General features: G+C 44.4%; 1 protein-coding gene and 1 long non-coding RNA gene across 4 annotated transcripts; one reads left to right on the top strand and one right to left on the bottom strand.

The window, feature by feature from the left end:
• Positions 1–8,781: 8,781 nt before the first annotated feature.
• LOC118088830 (triggering receptor expressed on myeloid cells 2) lies at positions 8,782–20,819 on the top strand. 3 transcript variants are annotated; one of them, XM_035122941.3, is made up of 5 exons: positions 8,782–8,964; positions 12,172–12,516; positions 13,805–13,859; positions 19,407–19,573; positions 20,512–20,819. In XM_035122941.3, exons 1-5 carry the CDS (start codon positions 8,922–8,924, stop codon positions 20,514–20,516), a joined length of 615 nt encoding a protein of 204 aa, XP_034978832.1. In that variant the 5' UTR covers positions 8,782–8,921; the 3' UTR covers positions 20,517–20,819. The 3 variants fall into 3 exon arrangements, with proteins under 3 accessions (XP_034978832.1, XP_088530356.1, XP_088530357.1); XM_088674231.1 differs by having other exon boundaries at positions 8,830–8,964; positions 12,175–12,516; XM_088674230.1 differs by lacking the exon at positions 20,512–20,819 and having other exon boundaries at positions 19,407–19,614.
• Positions 15,701–19,501, bottom strand: LOC148685075 (uncharacterized). Its single transcript, XR_015951085.1, has 3 exons — positions 19,370–19,501; positions 16,201–16,313; positions 15,701–15,825 (listed from the first exon to the last, which is right to left on the bottom strand). It is a non-coding gene; the product is annotated as an uncharacterized LOC148685075 (long non-coding RNA).

Genomic DNA, 20,819 nt, shown 5'->3' with positions numbered 1-20,819 from the left:
AATCTAGCCCAGTAAACATGACCACTGGAATGTAAACTCGTTGAATTTTCCCTCCCTCCCTTGGCAGTGGGAACTGGCCTCAGTACAGGCCTTTTTGACTTGGATCTCATTGGTTCAAAGATTCTAGGGCTCCGTCAGAATAAATGTGCCTCCCTCCTCCTCCTCCCCCCCCCCGCTCTTAGGGGAGAAGCTTCTCTTTCTCCTGTCTCCTAATATTTTCCATATGAAGAAGCCTTCATGAAGCTGTGCCCTGCCCTGCCGGTGAGTCTTAGGCGGGTTAGAGACGACCCTGGGATCCTTTAATCCTCTCTTTCTCTTTCATCCTCAGCCACAGCTGGACGCCCCATTGATGTGGAACAGACCAAACACCAGGCCTCTCACTAAGCTGCTGCTGGCTGCTGTGGGGCCTCTCTCGCTTTACAATACAGCCAAAGCCACTGTTCTCATATCTCTGCAAGCTCACAGCCCTGTATACCCAGAGCTCGGCCATACATTCAGCCTGTGCTGTGGCCTCCTCCATCTATCTGTAACCCCTGAACAAACACAGCTTGTCCTCCAGCCCCCAATTCAGATCGGTCCATCCAAAACCTTCCCAGCTATATAGCCTCTCTGCATCTGTGCTCCTGTATGTTACTGAAGTCGGGGCTCTAAAAGCAGGGGTGCTTTTCCCTACCAACATTGTACCTCGAATTCTTTCCCTTGCCTCGTGCTTACCGTCTGAGCAACCAATTTTGCACTAAAACCCCTACCCTCTAAATGTTTGAACCAAGAGGTGTAGGTGCACATGCGTTGCAGCTGGTTCCATTTCTGTGTTTTTCATGTCTGGGTGAAGGCACTAATTTTTTTTAATGTTTTCAAAACCAGAAGGAAATGATATTTCGGGGTAATAAGAGTTTGAAAGGTCACGTGTGCCTATTTTTTGCTGCTACCTTTAGTTTTAGAGATGATACTGTTCTCCCCAATCACAGTTACACTAAAATCCTGGGCACCTCAATTGTTTTCTATGGGGCAGCAATCCACCAGGGAAGACCACCAGAAAAAGGCTTTAAAACAAACTAAGAATCTAGCACATAATGGGTGTTTCACACTAGCTTTCTCTTTGTCTAATTGGCTAGATCAGCTTTCCTAAATGTCAGTCATTGCTATGACTTCATTCATTGACTAAAAATACTGAAAAGTGTGAGCCGGCTAGTTTTTCACAAAACAAATGAGGAGAATAATGCCTGCATATTTTGCATCATATATCAGGTTTTATAAATGCTAGAACTTTATATATATATTTTTAAAAAAGAATGCTGCCAATCTGGGGATTGTGGTTCTTCAGGGGGCAATTGCACCCCTAGCCTCGCCTTCCCCCCCTCCCGATACACCCATGGATTGAACTTGTGACCTTCTTGTACACTACCACTAAGCTATGGTTAGAATTCAGATGCCATCCACACTCACAACCAAAGGTGGGCAAATCTGTCAATTTAGTTTCTCTGTTTCTCATTTTCCCAGTTGCAAGTTCTCCACATTTCCACATGTTTGCTTTTAAAAAAAGTCCTCGTGAAAATTCATTAGTATTCTAGTGCCAATTTCTCCTAATATGCAAAGCCCTTTCCCCTAATATAGTGCTCTTTGGTATGTTATTTTCACCAATCTATGCATTTATACACACATTTGACCCTAGCATATGCATTTTTGTAGAAGTTACTTGGCTGAAGAGATGCATTGCAAAATCTGGGTAAGTGCAAAGTCAAAGGATGCCTGTGTTTCTGTTTGCATACTGTTTCAAAAAGTGTGGCCACACTAGGTTTGCCTTTAAATGTGAACTGAATCAAATTTCTTACCCATCCCTACATACAACTATTACCCATCTCTAGCTAAAACAGCGCTTAAAAGTCTACAAATTCTCTCAGCTCTCTCAAAGTCTGCAACCTGTCTGTAATGCTTATAATGGCATTAGCTATAAAACAAAATAGTCTCTTCTTCCTTATGTCCAAAGTGTGTTTTCCTTGCACGCTCCTCAGTTGGGAGGTTCCTGTGCTTACGCTAGGCATACATCTCATCTCTATCTAGCACTTTGCTGTCTGTCATTTGGGGATGGGGAACCTGTGACTCACAGTGTTGCCGGACTTCAACTCCCATCAACCCTAGCCAGCAAGGCCAATGGCCAGAGCTGGTGGAAGTTCTGGTCCAGCAACACCTGGAGGGCTGCAGGTTCCCCATCCATACTGTAGTGCCTATGAGAGGGAAGAAGTCACAGGCAACTTGTTTGAAATAGTCTCTGTTCCAAGTCTGTCCAGTCACACCAAGCCCAAAATGACTGGCTCTAGCTGAGCACTGGTAGCTGCTTCTACTTCTCATAAGTCAGCGAGGTGGAGCTAGCTATGGAAAAAACTGCCAGGTATGCTTCTGAGTCCTCAATGAAGGATCAAGCCTTGGTCATTGCCAGCAGTGTGGTCACAGAATCCCCTCTAGTGGTCCTTGGTTGCATTACGGGCATCTCATCAGTAGGGACTGCTTACGGGTTAAGTTTGAATTGTTTTTATTTCTGATCCTTGTCTGCCCTCTAATGGCTGAAAAGCATCAGTCACAGGAAGGCAACCTTCACTCCAATGAGCTGGGACATCATCAGCTCCCCCACTGAAACACACATTTCCCAAATCCTTTTTGTACATCAAGGAAACCGGGCCACTTTGACAGACAAGGTGATGGATGAAACAGACCTTTGGGCTGCCAAAGCAAGACGGTTCTATGATTATTACTGCAATTTGATGTGTGCTGCTTTCCACATTAATGTCCCGCGAAGAAGCTCACAACACAATGGGAAATGTCAAGACATAAGTAACGTAAGAAGTTGCATTATATTGAGCCAGACTATTGGTCCATCCAGCTCAGGGTTGGCTACACAGATGGGCAGGGGCTCTCCAGGATTCACATGCCCTGCCACTGAGCTATGGACCTTCATTCCAGTAAACAGTCTAAATACCAAGCCATTTTGAAACATAATGGAGCAAGCCAAGTAATTTTGATAACACAAGCATCATAAGAATTTAAATTCATGCTATATATTAAAAAGAAACAACCACTGTTATCAGTATTATTTGTCAATTGCTCTAATTTAGGAAGCAGAGTCAGCTGTGAAAACTTTCCAGGGCAGCCAGGCATTTAAAACAAAACAAAAACATAACCAGCAGCAGCCAGTTCCTCAAAAGTGCCAAGGGCAGGAAATAGCAAGCAGATTCTCTTGCAAGATCTACTGTACCAGATGATCTCTCACTATGTTCTGGCGCAGGTCTTAAAAACTTCAACAGCAAAAACACAGGGGTGGGGGGGGTTGTGTTCTGTCTCTTTCATTGAGCTCTGGCTGTTCCTACAGTGGCTGGAGGGCCTGCGGTCGCTGCAGAAGGATACCCACAGAAACCCACCTCTTCAGGGAAGCAGGTGTTTTCAATTGTCCCAGGTTAGGCCTCACCCCACAGCTAGATTCTTAGGAGCTGGGTGGCCTCAACCTATGTTTCCCCTGAGGAAGCTTGCCTTATCTCGGCAGAACTAGCAGGAACCAGAGGAGGAGGAGGAGGAAGCAGTTGCCCTTCCTTTGCTTAGCTTTGGTTCCATCGATATGGCCCTTGAGTACATAATCTTGTATCTGGGATAATACAATTCCGAGTGGTGGAAAGGTTTGCATGGACACAGGGTTGGTAGGAGGGTGGTAGGAGTTGGAGAGAGGGGGTTTGCATGGGCCTGGTCCCATGAAGTCTCAGGAGAGAGAGTTTTTGTGTGGGCACAGGGTGGGTCAGAGAGTGAGGGGGAGGGGTTGCACACAGACCTTCCCAGACCTGCCCCAAGGGCCATTTCAAGATATCTGGAGGGCTGCATTTGTCCCCCAGGTCTGAGCTTGCCCACCCATGCCATAATGAATGATTTACTGCAAACACAGGAATTTCTCCCACTTAGCTCCTCCCCTAGAGCGAGTGAGGGCAACAAACCACACTCAGCATTATGACTGAACCAGAGATTGTGGTTTATTTCACTCAAGCCACCTGAGCTTCACATTGTGGTTTTGTTGGGGGGATGAAACAAACCATGATCCCCAGTGCAGACATGACTCTAAGCCAGGCATCCCCAAACTTCGGCCCTCCAGATGTTTTGGACTACAGTTCCCATCATCCCTGACCACTGGTCCTGTTAGCTAGGGATCATGGGAGCTGTAGGCCAAAACATCTGGAGGGCCGCAGTTTGGGGATGCCTGCTCTAAGCCAAGGAATGTGGGTTTTTGCTCCTACATATGCAGCCATATGACAAGTGAATGCAGCACTGATGGAAACTTTGCTATAGGGCAGGGGTGGCCAACTCCCAAGGGACTGCAATCTACTCACAGAGTTAAAAGGACGCAGTGATCTACCCCATTTTGGGGGGGTTCAGGTTGTTGAGCTTTTTTTAGGAAGGAAAGCCCGGTTTTGGGGGGGGGTTCAGGTTAAGGTTGTTGAGCTTTTTTTAGGGTAGTCAAAGTTGTTGAGCTTCTTTGAGGGGAGCCAGTGATCCACCAGTGATCTACCACAGACGTCCAGTGCAACTGGCCTGGAGCTCTGTGCAAACAAGTGCAGCTAATTTGCAGAAATAAAATGCACCAGCCTGGTTCATCTGCCTAGACCCTCTAAGCAGTGATGCCCTAAACCCAAGCAGGGCTGGGGGGCAATTAAAGCACTGGGTGATGGAAGCACAAAAGCAACACACACTGTACACAGTTGCTGTGAGGTGTGAGTCATTAAACCTTCTTACACAAGCACACCCACAGAGTACAGCTGTAAAAAGAGGCAGCCAATGAGAAGTGGTAGGAATGTGTAGGATATTTGCAGATGCAGACAAGAGGAACTGCTAAACAAAGCAAAGAGCAGGCAAGGATCATGGGGGACAAAAGAGGAACAGGAAGTACAGTTCCCAAGTTTGTTAATACCCAGCTCCCAGAAAGCACCATCAAATGTTAACACAAAATGCTAGAAAACTCCCCAGGAGCCCCTTATTTTCCTGGGGAACTGAGATGCTAAATTCAGTGATGACAAAACTAAAGAGGGCCCTCTAATGCCAGTCTGGTTTTAGGATATAAGAAGCTATGGTGCCAACCTTGTGTAGCATTGCTACATATCAGGAACACAGAGACTATGCCCAACACAGAAAAATATGATCTGCAGGTTTCCACAGAGCCTTACCAATCATCATCGATGGCATGTACTCAAGCTTGTTTACTTCTTTAAAGATATGGGGTGCACTTCTGCCACTCTCATGGCAGTATTCTTTGTTTTGTCCAATTATATGTGCACATGAGTTTGACCAAACTGCGGGAGGCAGTGGAAGACAGGAGTGTCTGGCATGCTATGGTCCATGGGGTCACAAAGAGTCGGACAATAATGTGCACAGACTGTGTACCTAACAAGTGAACCCAGTGCAATAAGTATGACACACACTGAATCATGTTCACTTATACAGTATAGCCTGTGAACCTGGCTATCAGTTGCAGATTTCAAGAACTCGCACAAATCTTTGCAAATTACCAGGGAAGTCAATGGGACTTCAGTGGGCATCAGCAATGATGAGCAGGCATGGGTTGTGGCTGAGGGTCATTGCCTATCATCATGACTTCCTCTTCTGATGCAGCTGTCCCTCTCCCGCTTTCAGGTTCTAGGTAATCAATTTATACCAGCTGCCATTCAGATTTTTCAAGCTAAAGTGTCGACCCAGCTACTTCTTGGGATCCCAATATGGATACAAGCATGTAATAGTGATTTAAATAAGATACACTCAAGTTTCTTGAGACGTATCCTCAGGCTCCCAAATTCAATTGAATATGAGACGATGTGTGTAGGTATACATTTTGGAATATTGGGTGTGGACTAGCACTATAAAATACCGGCCACATTGCCATTTTCATTACCAACCTTCAAGTATGCTTTCTGATTTACTTAAGAACTCCTATAAATCCAGATGGCTCCCACTCATACATAGCAGAATTAGATCTATTAGTATTGACTTGGAATTATTGCATAATTCTAGTGAGCAATATATTTATTGCAATATCCAAATTAGATTAAGGGGTATTGAAAAACAAAACATTGAGTCAGCTGTAAATACAATCTGCTCCCCCAAGTTCTTTTTTTTTTTTAAACATAATTTTTATTGATTTTACAAATTACAAAAGATGGTACATACATATACACCTTTTCCACCTTCTTCCCACCCCCCTCCATGGGTCCTCCCCTGCCACAGAAGTATCCCACGCAGGTGAACAGTCAGAAGTGGTCCATTTTATGATTGGGTTTCTGTCCTCCTCCCCCTCCCCTGCCCCCGAAGCCCCCCCCTGCCACCAGGGAGCTCCAGTGAACCAGGGCAGTACGCAGGAGTTCATCCATCCAACCATCTATTGTCATACCAAAAAAAAAGAAAATATAAAAAAGAAAAAGAGAAAAAAGAGAAGAAAAAAAAGACAAAAAGGAAAAAAGACAAAAAAAAATTCATCATAATTGTTAAATTCATAATTGTTAAACCATATTTTGTGGGCTTCCCCACCCTCCCCCCTTCCCCGGTTTTCCTCCCTTATTTATCATCTTCAACAGTTTCATAGTTCATATTTTATAACATACACCTTTATATCTTGTACCACTTTTAAACTAACTATTATCATTTTCGCCTATTGTCCAATCACTGAGAAATCAAACTCCCATTTTTTCTTCCCGTGCCTAATTTTTACCCCTCTATAGGCCTCCATATTTTCACCTTTTTCCAGAATCAATTCACTTTTTAAACCTATAATTATTCCCAAACTAACCTTACACCCCCCCGAGTACTGGCTCCACCCCACCAATCCAGCAAGTTCCATAGTCAGCAGTCCAGTTATAGTCCTATTAACCCATCCTTACAATCACAACTTCACTTTCCCTTCACCCCACCCCCTGTTTACAGTCTTTTGCCATCCAGGCCTCCATATCAGACCCCTGAGCTTCTTCTCTTCTCTGCTTAATTTTTCCTTCTTCCCTGTGGTCATTCTGGAGTTCCAGTAAGTCCAATCGTGCCCCCCTCGAAGGGGAGGCACTCCATCCAACTTTTTGTAGAGTAAAATCATCATTTTTTTCGTGATGGGCTTCATTTTGTGTTAAGTCATCACAGTCCTCATCATTGTCATTCTCACATTCGTCTTCTTCAGTTTCAAAAGCTTCTAAGAAATCATATTCTGCCATCATCATCTGGAATTTTTGCTGTAACACTTGCCGTTGTGTCTCCTCTTGACATAGTTCTATTCTTGCTTCCCACATTAAGGTCAAAACAGTCCGCTGAAACTCAGGCGGGTACCTTTTTGTTGACATAGTTCAGTCCTGTCAAGGTCAAAACTTGTCACATGGGGTGGAATATAATCGCAGTCTATTTTCTCGACTCCATTTTAACAAGCTGGCTGCATTCTTAAAAATAAAGTTCGAACTCACATTTCAAAAGTATATAAACCAAAAAAGAATTTCCAAAAAGTCCAGAGATAAAGATAGAAATAGAATTTAACTATAAATCCTGATCAACTCACTGGATTGTCTGGGCTGCCGGCTCCCGAGGAACAGAAAGGTCTTTCTTAGTCTTAACTTCTTTCTGCAGGGCAATCACAGCCACAGTCTCTCTCCCCTTTTACCCTGCATTTAGGGGAGATTCTCTTTGATGCCTTTGAGGAATCCTTTTAAGTTGAAATCTTCTGTTTACGGCTTCGGGTTTCTGTTTACTGTCTCTTATGTTACCGTAGGGGGGGGGGGTGGCTTCCTCTTTTCCCCTCTCTCCCAGGTCCAAATTGTTGCCTTAATTTACATTCCAAAGAATCCAAATTACTCACAGTCTATTCATTTGCTGAATGTTCTTTGAAGAATTGGCCACCTCCACTTCCCAGACTCGCAGCTTCGCACTCTCAGAGCAGCAATGTCAGCCTGTCCGCCGCGGTTCACCTCCTCGCTCTCGGGGGCTTAAACAAAGCCGATCCGGGGAGGAGAGAGCCCGCTTTTGGCGCCGCCAGGCAAAATCTGTCCCCAAAAAGCTCGATTTGGGGCTTTTAAGGAGGTTTCGCTTCGCTGGAACGATTCCCTCCACCTCTGAAGCGCCGAGGTCCGCTCCGCTGTGCGGACCCCCGTCTGAGCAAGATGGCGTGGTCAACCGGAAGCCTGCTCCCCCAAGTTCTATGGTTAAAATACAACCAAGAACAGGATCACTTACCGGTATATCACAAAGTTAATAATTCCAGTCCAACGCAGGGCATTTATGTTAGCCCAACTGAATGTTTCTCCCTCAGATTTTGTTAAGGGCAGATATTTTAACATCCCTAGAAATGATAGACATTGAGGATGTTATTTGAATGAATGTACCAGACACTGTAGAACATATTCTTTTCTACTGTCCACTGCACAACCAGCTACATAAACACGTGTTATCCCCCTTTGGGAGTAGTTAAACATCATGGCACAATGAAAATATCAGATTCTACCTATCTGATATTAACCCGGAGGTAACTGCAAGGTGACTGAGTTACTGTCGATAGTATCTCTTAGAGTGGTAAATGGCACAGTTTAGCAAGAAGACACTCCAATGGAAATTTCTGTTACTATATATCTTCTATGGCTGCTTCTTTGTTTAAATTATTGTATATGAATGTTTTAAGATGGTCTATATCTGTAATGCCTAATAAAGGTTTGGAGAAAGAAAGCTGTCAGGTTCTAGATCCCTCTCGCTGGCATAGCACTGCTGATCCCTACATTTTCAGTACATTTTGCTGCTGTATTGCTTAATCCACAACAGAGAGTGGATGTTCCTCTTCTGTGTCCTTTGTGTCTAGTAAGGCAAAAAAGATTGCCGTTGTGCAAGACTCTGTTTTCATCTTTACTTGCGAATCTTCTCTCTTTATCTGCTGGAGTGAGATGGAGAACTTTATGCATCTCATCTTCTTGGTCTCCTTGTCAGGTATGAGATTTAGAATCCTATGCTGGTTGGATAAGCGGGTGATAAGCAGGCTAGGAACAGTATGAATGGGTCGGAACTAGTATGAATGGGTCAGATAAGGACTGGGTTTATATGCATGCATGATGCTGAAGGCAAGGCACAATTGATCCTGCTGAAAACAAGCTATCTGGACTAAGAAACTTTTTACTAAAATGTCATTCTTAATTTGCCAAGCAGCAGTGGTACATCGTGCTTGCTTCTGCTGTCTCCATGTGGCACACTTTGCAAATTGCATTGAATGGGGTAATGGGCTAGGGATAGTGTGTATGGAAAGTTATGTCCACAGTGCAAGAGACTGAGCGAAGGGAGTCTGTTGGGTCTGTCTGTTGGGTCTGCTAATGCTACAACAGTGGAAGTTGAAGAAGGCCATCATGGCTATTAGCCACTGATAGCCTTATCCTCCATGATATTTATGCTTACTTTTATTTATCCATTTGCGCCCCTTGTTTGCATGCTTGTTTCACATTCCACTATATTTGGTGGGGGCAGAGCAGTTTACATCTGCTTATCTAAATGTTTGTACCCTCCTCTTTGCCACAGAGGAGGGCTGAAAATGGGCAAGGAATGGAGTAGGGATGAGATAAGAAATACTTGAATCATGACTGGATGTGTCTAGCAAAAATCTTTGCATGGACCAGAAGCAGTAGTTAAAAACAGTCATTGGAGGCTGTGAGTTAAGGGACGGTGATGTGGAGGGGATGCTAAACCCTTTCTCATCCAGCCATTTTTCTTCTTCTCAATCCTCCCCTCCACTATTTTTCACCTCTAAGGAGAACATCACACACACACACACACACACACACACACTTAAATGTTACCAATGTGCAAAATATACATCACTCTACAAGGGAATGAAAAGGACCAACACATATGCAGAATATTATTGATTGCAAGGGAGTTGCACTGGTGTGAACGCAACCTTTCAAATCTGCAACAAAAGGCATTCTGGACCATGAAGCAACATGTAACTGTTTTCTTCAGGCAGCAGATTCCATTTCCCCCTGTTCCAGCTCAGAAAAGGGATTGAAGGCGATTCTGACTTCAAGTGCAAAAATCTCTAAGTAATTCCCTTATGCAGTGGAATCGCCCATGTCAAGAAAAGATGCACTAGAAAGAGCTCCACTGTCTATATCGATAGATTTCCTTCTCTTGAAATCGGTCGCTAAATCATAGAATCATAGAACTGTGGAGCTGGAAAGGACCCCAAGGGTCATCTAGTCCAACCCCTTGCAATGCAGGTAGAGAGCTCTTCCAAATGGCCTGTTTGTTGAGCATTCATCCCAATTTGTTGCACAAATTTGCACAGAGGTTGTATGAGGTTATATTGAGCATGCATCCTGGTTTGTTTACGTGGAGGTTACATGACCACCGAACATCACCATTATCCCACACTTTGCATTACATTTTCCCATTATTTTTCTAACTTCCCCAAATCTGCGGGTTTCGGGGAGACCATCAAATCCACTTTGATTGTTCAACCTAACTTTCCCACTGTATGATTGAATCCTACCCACAAAATAGTGACAGTCTTGAAGCAGCCTCAGGCTGCTCTTCCAGAATCCCCATATTGCACCACTCTGGGGCAGGACTTAAGGCAGAGGCAGCATGCGTGAGTCACATCTGACCAAATCATGATTTACATTACTCATGCTTTTTAAAAATGTGCTTAAGCTAGCCATTTTTATTTTGAACAAGAAGCAGATTTGTGGGCTTCTGATCCTGAATTCATTCCTGATCCAAATTGACAGCCTGCTGCATAGTGCCAACGTAAGTAAAGTTAACAGCACTTGGGGAGATAAACAGCCACAGGAGAAGGAGAATTTTCAGCCAGAAATCAACATCGGGCCTGACCTAGATCAGGCGCAAGTTCTGGATCAAGGCCCTACACAGCTGCTGCTCCTTGAAACAAAAATGACCACTCCCCACATCAAATGGGGGGCGCCTTTTGCATGGTTGAGCGCAGCCCCCCCCCGGATCCCAGTGCGACTCCTGGTAGTTCGGGCTGGCCTCATCCTTCCCAGGCTGGATACCTGGAGGTCTCTGCCTACCTCAGCCAATCGCCCAATCCTGCCTGGGGAGGCATTGCCAGGGGATTGGCCAGGTAAGGGGAGGGACTGTCCTGCCCACACAACAGAAGGTGAATCTTACCTGTGAAGCGGCAGTTGGCTCTAGAGTTAAGTCTTCTTTTGCAGGTTAACCTATTCTCCACAGGTACGTAGGTGCTGCTACTTCAGGGTCACTGTTGAAGGGCCGGAAAGGAAGTTTCCTGCATGGTTTTGGAAGGTTTTGCCTTTCCCGTAGCAAAACATCTCAACTTTGGCGGTTTCAGGCCTTGGGCGGAATCCATTAGTCTATCTTCCTAAAGGTGGGGTCGTGAAGCAGTGACCCACACACCCCTTGCAGTGGTAATACCAGGGTTCCCCGTTAAAGGGGTCTTGAGGGGAGGCATTGGCCATACGCTGAGAGGTTGTCATTGCTCTCCCCTCCAACGGCGGCAAAACAGGGGGCGGGCTTTCTGCTTGAACATATGTTCTCCAAAGCCAGCCCAATCCCCACACATTCTGGATAACCCTGAAGTCTCCCAGATTCCCGGCTGGGGACTGGGAAGGATAAATGCCCAATGCCTGAGCCAAGGTCTCCCTGCATCTGAAACTTAATAAAGTTGTGGCCAATTTTAATCCCATAGCACATTGTCTTGAGTCATTATTCCGCTCGGGGGTCACCTGAGGTTGGGGGGTCTCCACCTGTCCACACAATGTCCAGCTTAAGGAAGTTTTTTAAAAAATGTAAAAAAACATGAATATAACAATGTTTTTAATAGGCCTTAGACCTGGCTCCAAGGTCTCACATCTATTAAAACAGCCCAGTAACCTCCCCACCAGTGATGTAGAGACTTCAGAGACCTCAAGGTTTGGCACAAACTGAATTTTGTTGATGACTAAAGCAATTTGCAAGCAAATCAGCTGGGGTGTGGGTAGGTGGATTTGCCTTCTTACCTCGAGGGATCTCCTCCCCATTTATGCAGGTCATGTATATTGTAAGCTACATATCCCTGAGCAATGTGGGTGGGGCTCTGGATGATGTGGCCCCCGTGCTGTAATATGGTCACCTCCCTACCTCCCATTACAAAAATGGAAGTATGGAATACAACCCTTCTCTCCTTCCTAGAAGCATACGCGACTGAGGATGTTCCAACGGTGTATGGTGTCGAAGGAGAGCCCATCACCATCAATTGCACTTACAACCCCCAGGAGAACCAGTGGAGAGAGAAGAGTTGGTGCAAGCACATCAGTGAGATGTCATGTCAGCATGTCGTCAGCGCCCGGCGTTTTTGGATGCCGTTCCTCAAAAAAAGGAATGGCACCACTGCCATTGCCGACAACATCGAGAAGGGAATTCTCACAGTGACCATTGACCCGTTCCAGAAAGAGGATGCTGGTTTGTATCAGTGCAAGGCGGAATTCTTGGGGGCTACAAACATCCTGCAGAAAGTGAAGGTGGAAGTTCTGACAGGTAGGTCCCACCAGAGTCTTTAATCAGCTGTAAGCCTTGCCTTCTAAATAGTCAATGTCTAAGATACAAAATTATGACCCCAAATAAGATATTAGACCCACTGTACAACGATATGGTGAAAAGCAGGCACAGGCGTAAACTTCTTGCTCAGCACAAAGGGGGGGCGAGGAAGAGCTTTTTTCTCACCCTTCTTGTATAGCCTTCCCCAGAGCTTTTTTCCTGGGGGGTATGCAGGGGTACGTATACCCCTAAACATTTTGTGAATCTAAGTTTGGCCTCATTGAGGGGCAGTATTTCAATATGAGTAGGAAAATGAGAGTACCCCTGAACATTTCTTTTAGGGAAAAAAAGCACTGGCCTTCCCTATTTCAACAAAGATGGAAGACTTAAACTACAGAGCAATGTCCTTAAGGCTGCAATCTACACACTTACCTGGGAGTAAGTTCCATTGAGAACAATGAGGCTTACTTCCAAGTAGAGATGTATAGGGTTCCACTGCTAGTCCAAAACCTACAAGTGGTCTTTGGGGGTTTGGGCTCATCTATACTGTTGCTTAATAGGGATAGTTAGCTTCCTGTGCCTCCATTAATTCTGTGTTGCCTGAATGCCATTCTTCTCCAAATTACTGTCTTCTCATCTTTCTCCCTTCCTCAATCTGGGTTTTCTAATACCCTCTCCTTTTTGGAGTATTGCTGGCATGTAAAAATCCAGACTGAGAGAGAGAAGAAAGCAGTGGCTGGGAGAACATCCTATGCCCAACAGTGAATTGATGGAGGTACAAGGAAACTTGCTATCCACAATGAGCCCATCATGTCTTTATTCCTGGATGCGACAGTGGCCTGCTCTTAATCATTGCCTTGGGTAAAGGAGCGGAAGGTAAATAAGGGTTTGCTCTGATTGATCTCTGACTGATTTGCAGTTGATAGACTATTGGAGTCAGAAATCCTTGCCCAACAGCAGCAGCAGCAGCAGCAGCAGCAGCAGCAACTAGAAAAAGCTTTCCTCCTCTGTACAAAGTCGCTGGGAAAGGAAGTCATGGGAGAGAACCAAGAGTGGATTTCTTGTGTGAAAGGACTAAAAACAAAATTGAATTTAGCACCAATCCCAAATCCCTGGGCAGAGCATATGCTCAGATGTACCTTGCTCCTTAATTCTTAACATATGCCCACTTGCCTGGGCCACTATTCTGCACCAGATGTGATTGGTGGACCTCAAGATTCTGGTAAAAAAAATCTGCCCACCCCTGCTTTTTTGTTTGCAAGCTAAATTGCTGTGTTTCTGCCACCAGGTCTATGGGAGACTGAGGCACCTGAGGAGCCCAGAGCAGTGCACAGCATCTCCAGGTAAATCTGTACATTCCTTTTGTTGGTAAGCCTCAGGCATATTGTCATATATGCAAAGAAATATATGCATATACGTACATGAATTTTGCCTATATGCAAATATTTACCTTGTCCTTCTGTGAGAAGTCCTCTAAAGGGACTCAGCTATACAGCTGCAAATATAACGTTTTAAGTGCATTATACTAATGTGACGCTAGATGGTGCTGATGGGATAATGGCAAATTCCATATATATATATATATATTGTTGTTTAGTCGTTTAGTCTTGTCCGACTCTTCGTGACCCCATGGACCAGGCACTCCTGTCTTCCACTGCCTCCCGCAGTTTGGTCAAACTCATGTTGGTAGCTTCGAGAACACTGGCCAACCATCTCGTCCTCTGTCGTCCCCTTCTCCTTGTGCCCTCCATCTTTCCCAACATCTGGGTCTGTTCCAGGAAGTTTTCTCTTCTCATGAGGTGGCCAAAGTATTGGAGCCTCAGCTTCAGGATCTGTCCTTCCAGTGAGCACTCAGGGCTGATTTCCTTAAGAATGGATAGGTTTGATCTTCTTGCAGTCCATGGGACTCTCAAGAGTCTCCTCCAGCACCATAATTCAAAAGCATCAATTCATCAGCGATCAGCCTTCTTTATGGTCCAGCTCTCACTTACCGGTACATACATCATATATTGTAAAAATGTTTTTTTTAAAAAACAAAACATTTCCACAGTGTTTTATATATATATATATCTGTGTTGATTCAGCCAAGGTGACTTACATGGCAAAATGTGAATTAAAAACAAGCTGAAATGAATAATAACCATTAGAACAAAAAAAAACAAAAAAACAGCAGCACAGGAAACATCTCAGCACACAGCTAAACATCATCAGCTCTAGGCTGGGGGGTGAGGAGCTGGAATGAATAAATCCCATGCCGAGCTACTCTGGTATGGGGAGTACACAACAGGTTTTTAAGTAACAAGCTTGGCAGTTCTTACTATAGATAGGATACAAATACAGTCAAAGTTGAAGCCTGGTTTTTGATTAAGGAAATTTAGGTTCTTTCCCATGGATAGTTTGTGAAGCCATGTGTGGATGGCGTTAGCCACAATCCATGTCTAGCCTGCAGATTATTGGGAAGTGCTGCGTTTTGGTGTGCTCCCCCTCCCCCTCAAACCAGCTTCGATCTGATCTGAAAATGTTAAGACGTATTAAGACATCCCCACACACTGGTCTGGGTAGACAGTGAGCGACTCGGAAGCACATCCAGCCATATTGAGGTGTACAACAACATGCAGGTACTTTTTCAGGCAAAGGGGTGGAGGAGGTAAGCAAGCTTGTTGCATGTTAAGTTGGCAATACCCTGTTTCTCATATTTTAAGACATACCCATAAAATAAGCCATAGCAGGATTTTTAAGCATTCAAGGAATATAAGCCATACCCCGAAAATAAGACATAGTGATAGGTGCAGCAGTAATGCCGGCCGCGGCAGGAGGAGGAGGAAAAAAATAAGACATCCCTTGAAAATAAGTCATAGTGTTTTTTTTTAGGAAAAAATAAATATAAGACGTGTCTTATAATATGAGAAACACGGTATGCACACAGCCGGTTAGTGATGAAGCTTGATGGCAGAGATGAGAGGCAGATATAATGGCTTTAAGAGACTTACATCCTTCCTTGGGACTTCATCGCTTTTTGGTCCAGCAGGTTTTTTAGGTGGCAATGTGTATAAACCAATTAGTTCAAAATGTGGTGGTCCAGCTGCATTTCGGAGACCTTTCTGCTCGTTCTGGTGAGTGAGAGGCACCAGACTCCTGCCCTCTTGGTTTCGCTGTAGGAAGACAATAGCTTCCTTCACAATCTTGAGTGTCAAGCATGTCTCCAAGGAAAGGTAAGGGCATACAAGCACAAGGACTATAGGAAGCTAGTAAAAGAGATGCCACACCTCACCTCACTGAGTCTGGGCCCGTTCCTGTTCAACATGTAAGCTGCAAAAATAAAAAATAAAAATAAAAAGTATGTCATGCAGCAAAGCACCCCATCCAACTAAACTGCAGGGGATTGAAAGGATTCAGGTGTGTTTCAATTAGATTTGCCTGACCATCTCTTAAGAAATTACCCTAATCATCATCTCCCTGCTGTGTTGCAGAAGGGAAAATGTATCCAAGGCCCTATTGAACCTTGTAGTTCCTTGGAGATTTCCGATTCTCTGCATCCTCCCCTCTTCTTGACTGGCACATCTCACCAGGGATATGCAAGATGATTCTAACATAGAAATTACCCATTCTCATTACAGCTCCTACACTTGTGTTGCTAGCAAGTGACAAAGGGTGGGCTCAAATAAATCTGCTAAATGTGATTACCTTGAACATAATTCACTGGGACTCTTCAGCTGTGACAGCTCAGGGGTGATTCAGCTGTTCTTTGCCCATGTAAGGCACAAACAGACATGCTGGTAGCAGATTCCAAGCCAGGCCTATAAAGCAAGGCAGTGAGGGAGATTTAAAGCACAGTATGAGGAGGCAGGAGGAGAAAGCTAACTCCATCCCTCTCCTATGCTTTCCTGGTGAAACTTGAATTAATGCAATGCTTTATACCAGGGATAGCCAATATGCTGCCCTTCAAATGTCATAGAATCATAGCGTTGGAAAGGACCCCGAGGGTCATCTAGTCCAACCCCCTGCAATGCAGTAATCTCTATTAATGCACAGCTGACAGATAGCCATCCAACCTCTGCTTAAAAACGCCAAGGAAGGGGAGTCCACCACCTTCTGAAGAAGTGTGTTCCACAGCTCTTACCATCAAAAAGTTCTTCCTAATGTTTAGTCAGAATCTCCTTTCTTGTAACTTGAATCCATTGGTTCGAGTCCCACCCTGAAGAACAGGAGAAGACAAGCTTTCTCCATCTTCCAATGTGACGGCCCTTTTAGATACTGTAGTTGAAGGTGGCCGTCATATCTCTTATTAGTCTCCTCTAAACATACCCAATTCCCTCAACCGTTCCTAAGGCTTTTTGTTGGACTACAACTCCCATCAGCCCCAGCCAGGATGGTGGGAGTTGTAGTCCAACAACATCTAGAGAGCACCATATTGGCTACCCCAGCACTATGCATAGGGCTGCATTGAAACATGATCTGGAAACTTCAGCTGGTCCAAAATAGGGCAGCAAGATTACTGTTAACAGGCTGAAATGGTGATATTATGCCAGTGCTTTGCTATATGCACTAACTTCCAGCCTATTTCAAGGTACAGTTCAAAGGTCTGGTATGACTTTTGGATAGCTTAGAGCCAGGGTACCTGAAGGAACAACTCTTCTCATATACCTGTCTGCACCCTAAAATAATATTCAGAGGCCATTGTCCATCTGCCCACCCCAACCCCATTAGGCCAGGCAGAAGACTACAGAAGAGAGGACCTTTTCAGTGGTAGCCCCCTACTTGTGGAAAGCCCTCCTCAGCAGGGCTCACTTGGCACCTGCATTGTGGTTTTTACTGCATCTGGATAAGGCCTCTTTATTTTCCCAGGCTTTTCAGTTTTAAAAGCATGTTTTGAGTACTTTTTTAGACCTTAGGACCTATTGGTTTTAGTTTAAAGTTGTTTTAACTGCTGTTTGATTTCATCTTCTTATAATATTTTTATATTTTATTAGGTGTGGGTGTTTTAAACGTACACCATCCAAAGAAATTACTGTTAATGGATGGTATGAAAATGTTGTAAATTAAGTGCTTTTTAACTATTTCCATACTGGTGGGAATTCTTTCCTGTTATACCCCCGCCCCTAAAGTCAGAAAAGTTAGCTTTTAAAAGAACTGGTTGGGGTACTGGTAGGGGAAAGGTTCATCCCCTATGCCCAATCCATGCTCCCCTGTTTTATAGGGATTTGTCAGGAACCCAGTCTTGACACTCGGGATGGATGCCATCATGTGTACTTTGGCCCTTAGAGAACAGAATATTTGCAGTCTCTGTAGGAAGAGTTTCCACCCTTCATTAGGCTTCCATGTGGAATGCAAACTCTTGGCAGCAAAGTGAATTTTATACTTGCCAAAAGCTATGTTAAACAAATGGAACTCGACAGGAGGAACATTTTCAAAACACAATGAACTGTGAAGGAAGGCGAAAGCACCTCATAAATCTAGCCAAGCTAAAAAATCTTAACTTTCCTCTTCCATGTCAATTCTAAGACCCTCAGTTCCATATCCCACTTCTCTTTTTTCCACGGAGCTCCATGTTCCATCCAGGCTCAGACCAGCTTTGCTTCAGCAACACGGCTGCGTCACATTCCTTCAAACCGTGGCTGTGTACACATTGCCATCTTAAAGCACAGCCGGGTCATTCTTTTTCTCAATGCAAGAACTAAATCCTGTTGGGAGGGATGGAGTAACACATCAAACACTGCATTTCATAAGAAAGGACAGAATATACCAGTATACGGATTGTGGCTAATGCCATGTGTACTCCGTTTCCCAACCCAGCAGTGGTACCCCACTGGATGCAGAACAAACCCCAAGATCTACCCCTCAGCGCCTCCATCTTGTCAGGCTATGGCTGGTGGCTGATGCAAATAAAGATTCATTCATTCATTCATTGTCAGGCTCACTGTCCATTTGTTATCCATCCTCTAGGGAATTATTCAAGGCCTCATAAAAGTGGCATACAACAAGCAGAGCTGGGGACTTCTTCATATATAGGAGATACTGAACTTTGGTTATTCGTACACAGCTGCTATTGCTGCATGTAAATATTGACAAGAGTTGGAAGAGGGATCTTTGAGGTAGAGCCAAAACCATCTAAAGGCAGCTTCTGATACCATACATTACATTAGGTTCTTGCAACGTCTATGAGCCCTGCAACTCTAAGCAACTTTGAATGTGAGTTGGGGCATCAAGCAAAAGGAAATAAGCCTTGCACTACAGAGTTTGGCTATCTGAGCTTTTATGTTAGTGCATCAACGGGGAAACTCTGGCCCACCAAATGTTGCTGAACTCCAGCTCCCAGCAGGTCCACCCAGCATGGTCCACGGGCAGGGAGTTGTCATCCAGCATCATCTGCAGGTCCACGAGTCCCATCCTTCCTGTTACTGCATACAAAGTTCCAATAATTTTTGGAACATTGCACCTGAGTCCTCACAGCTTAAAGACCAATAAAACTGCTGCAGTTTCATTACTTCACTACTTCTGCATTTGCAGTGCAATTCTATTCAGAAGCAAGTTCCACTGTGAAAAATGAATAGTTCCCTGAATAAATCTGAAGGACTTATGATCAGGTGGTGTATAAATTTGATGAAACAAAGGAAGGAAGGAAGGAAGAAGGAAGGAAGGAAGGAAGGAAGGAAGGAAGGAAGGAAGGAAGGAAGGAAGGAAGGAAGGAAATGACACCTGGACATATTAATTAGAACTGGCAGTCGCTAGCTACCCCAAGTGAAATTGCTGCAATGTAAAACAGCAACAGCCATGCCAAGCAACCTCGAGTGGCTCAGTTGAGAAATTGTTCCCCCCCCTTTTCTTTATTATAATTCTTTTCACAATAAATTACCTGCTTCATGCCCTGTCGCATTTGTATCTTTCCAAAGCACCCTGTCAGATGCTGAAGTCAATCTTCGCTTCCTTGTGGCTGGATTCTTGGGTTTCAAGCTCCTGGTTGCTGTAGTCATCTTGATCGCTGCCAAGAGCCAGTGCAGCAGACAGACAAAGGATGAGAGCCATGGAGAAAATGAGCACCAGCTCTTCCCAATCACAGGTACTCCGAGTGCAAGAGACTACTGAGAGCAGGGCTGCTGCAGAGGTCCTTTTTAAATGACTTCCACAGAACATGAATGGGGCTGGCCATATCTTGTACCAACCTAGTAGAATAGGGAATGTCAAGGTGAGTGCCTCACTGTTCTGTACCCTAGACCACCTCGCAGAGCATTTTGGGGCATACAACCAGCTTACACAAGGAGCCAGAAATGCTAAGATGGGAGACCAAATGTGTACGGTATATTGTTTCCAGCAAAGTGAGTCTCTCCTCGAGCTGAGTTGCCTTTGTCTAGTCTAGACCTGAACTTAATGCAGCCCAGAATCACCTGTGACATCACAGAATCCTGGGGCCTGTTTCCAGTTACTGTGCAGAGCTACCCACAATGCAAACAGCACACAATCCTGGATTTCTGCATTGTTTCCTTGAATCGTAGCTCTCCTGGTGGCTGCCTAATCTAGCCATGTTTTTCAGTTGCCCCCTCCCACAGCTGATGGGTACATTCACAATACAAATTCATGACTTTCCACAATGAATCCTGATGACAGGTTCTGTGAAAATGCTGTAAATTTGTTGAGAGATATCCAGCAATCAAGCCCTGTTGTGCCTTCTGGAAAAACCCATGGCATTGCTAACCCCAAAATGGAAATAATGAGTCAGGAATTCAGTGTGATGCAATGGGCTTGTAGATCACGAGTTCTCTAAGTGACACATTTGAGGCATTGCTGTTTGTTCACAAGCTTTTAGAATGCATTGCTATTTCATTCTCCTACTCTGCCACCCCAATATTCCAACTGCTAATTCATTTGTTTAAAATGAAACCTAGGTATGCTGTATATTAAATGGAGAAGATATCTTCATGTGGTAGTAGTGACCTTGGGTTATATTTGGATGCCTGCTTCATTTAATTTCATAGCACACATGTCTTTTTTCGTTTCCAGGCTAAAAAGTTTGGCATAAATGGGATGTCATGGAAAGACGAATAAGTAAGAATTCAAAGATAGGTGCATAGAAATGCTCCAGCAGACAGGATGTGAAGGACATGTTTGCTTTCTCCTGTGGCCTGTGTTCCATGACCAATGCAAGGACTGTGGTGGTTCCATTTATAAAGCCAGATGTTGCCAGCAAGTCAAACTAAACAGCTTTGCTGTAGACAATAAAGAGTATCAGATGAATGCTCCACCCAGAAGCACTTTTAATATTATCTTGAGAACAATCTGTACAGTGTAAGAATAAATGTATGAATATA

The sequence above is a fragment of the Zootoca vivipara genome, chromosome 7, assembly GCF_965207765.1.
Source record: "Zootoca vivipara chromosome 7, rZooViv2.hap1.1, whole genome shotgun sequence".
NCBI lineage: Eukaryota > Metazoa > Chordata > Lepidosauria > Squamata > Lacertidae > Zootoca > Zootoca vivipara.
The sequence above is the reverse complement of the archived record's forward strand: the minus strand, read 5'-3'. Positions and strand labels throughout refer to the sequence as shown.

Excerpts from the sequence above, each read along its gene's own strand:
- LOC118088830 (XM_088674230.1), top strand. The coding sequence starts at position 8,922 with ATGGAGAACTTTATGCATCTCATCTTCTTGGTCTCCTTGTCAG. Across the intron at positions 8,965-12,171 it reads CTTCTTGGTCTCCTTGTCAG|AAGCATACGCGACTGAGGAT; the intron begins GTATGAGATTTA and ends TCTCCTTCCTAG. Across the intron at positions 13,860-19,406 it reads GCAGTGCACAGCATCTCCAG|CACCCTGTCAGATGCTGAAG; the intron begins GTAAATCTGTAC and ends ATCTTTCCAAAG.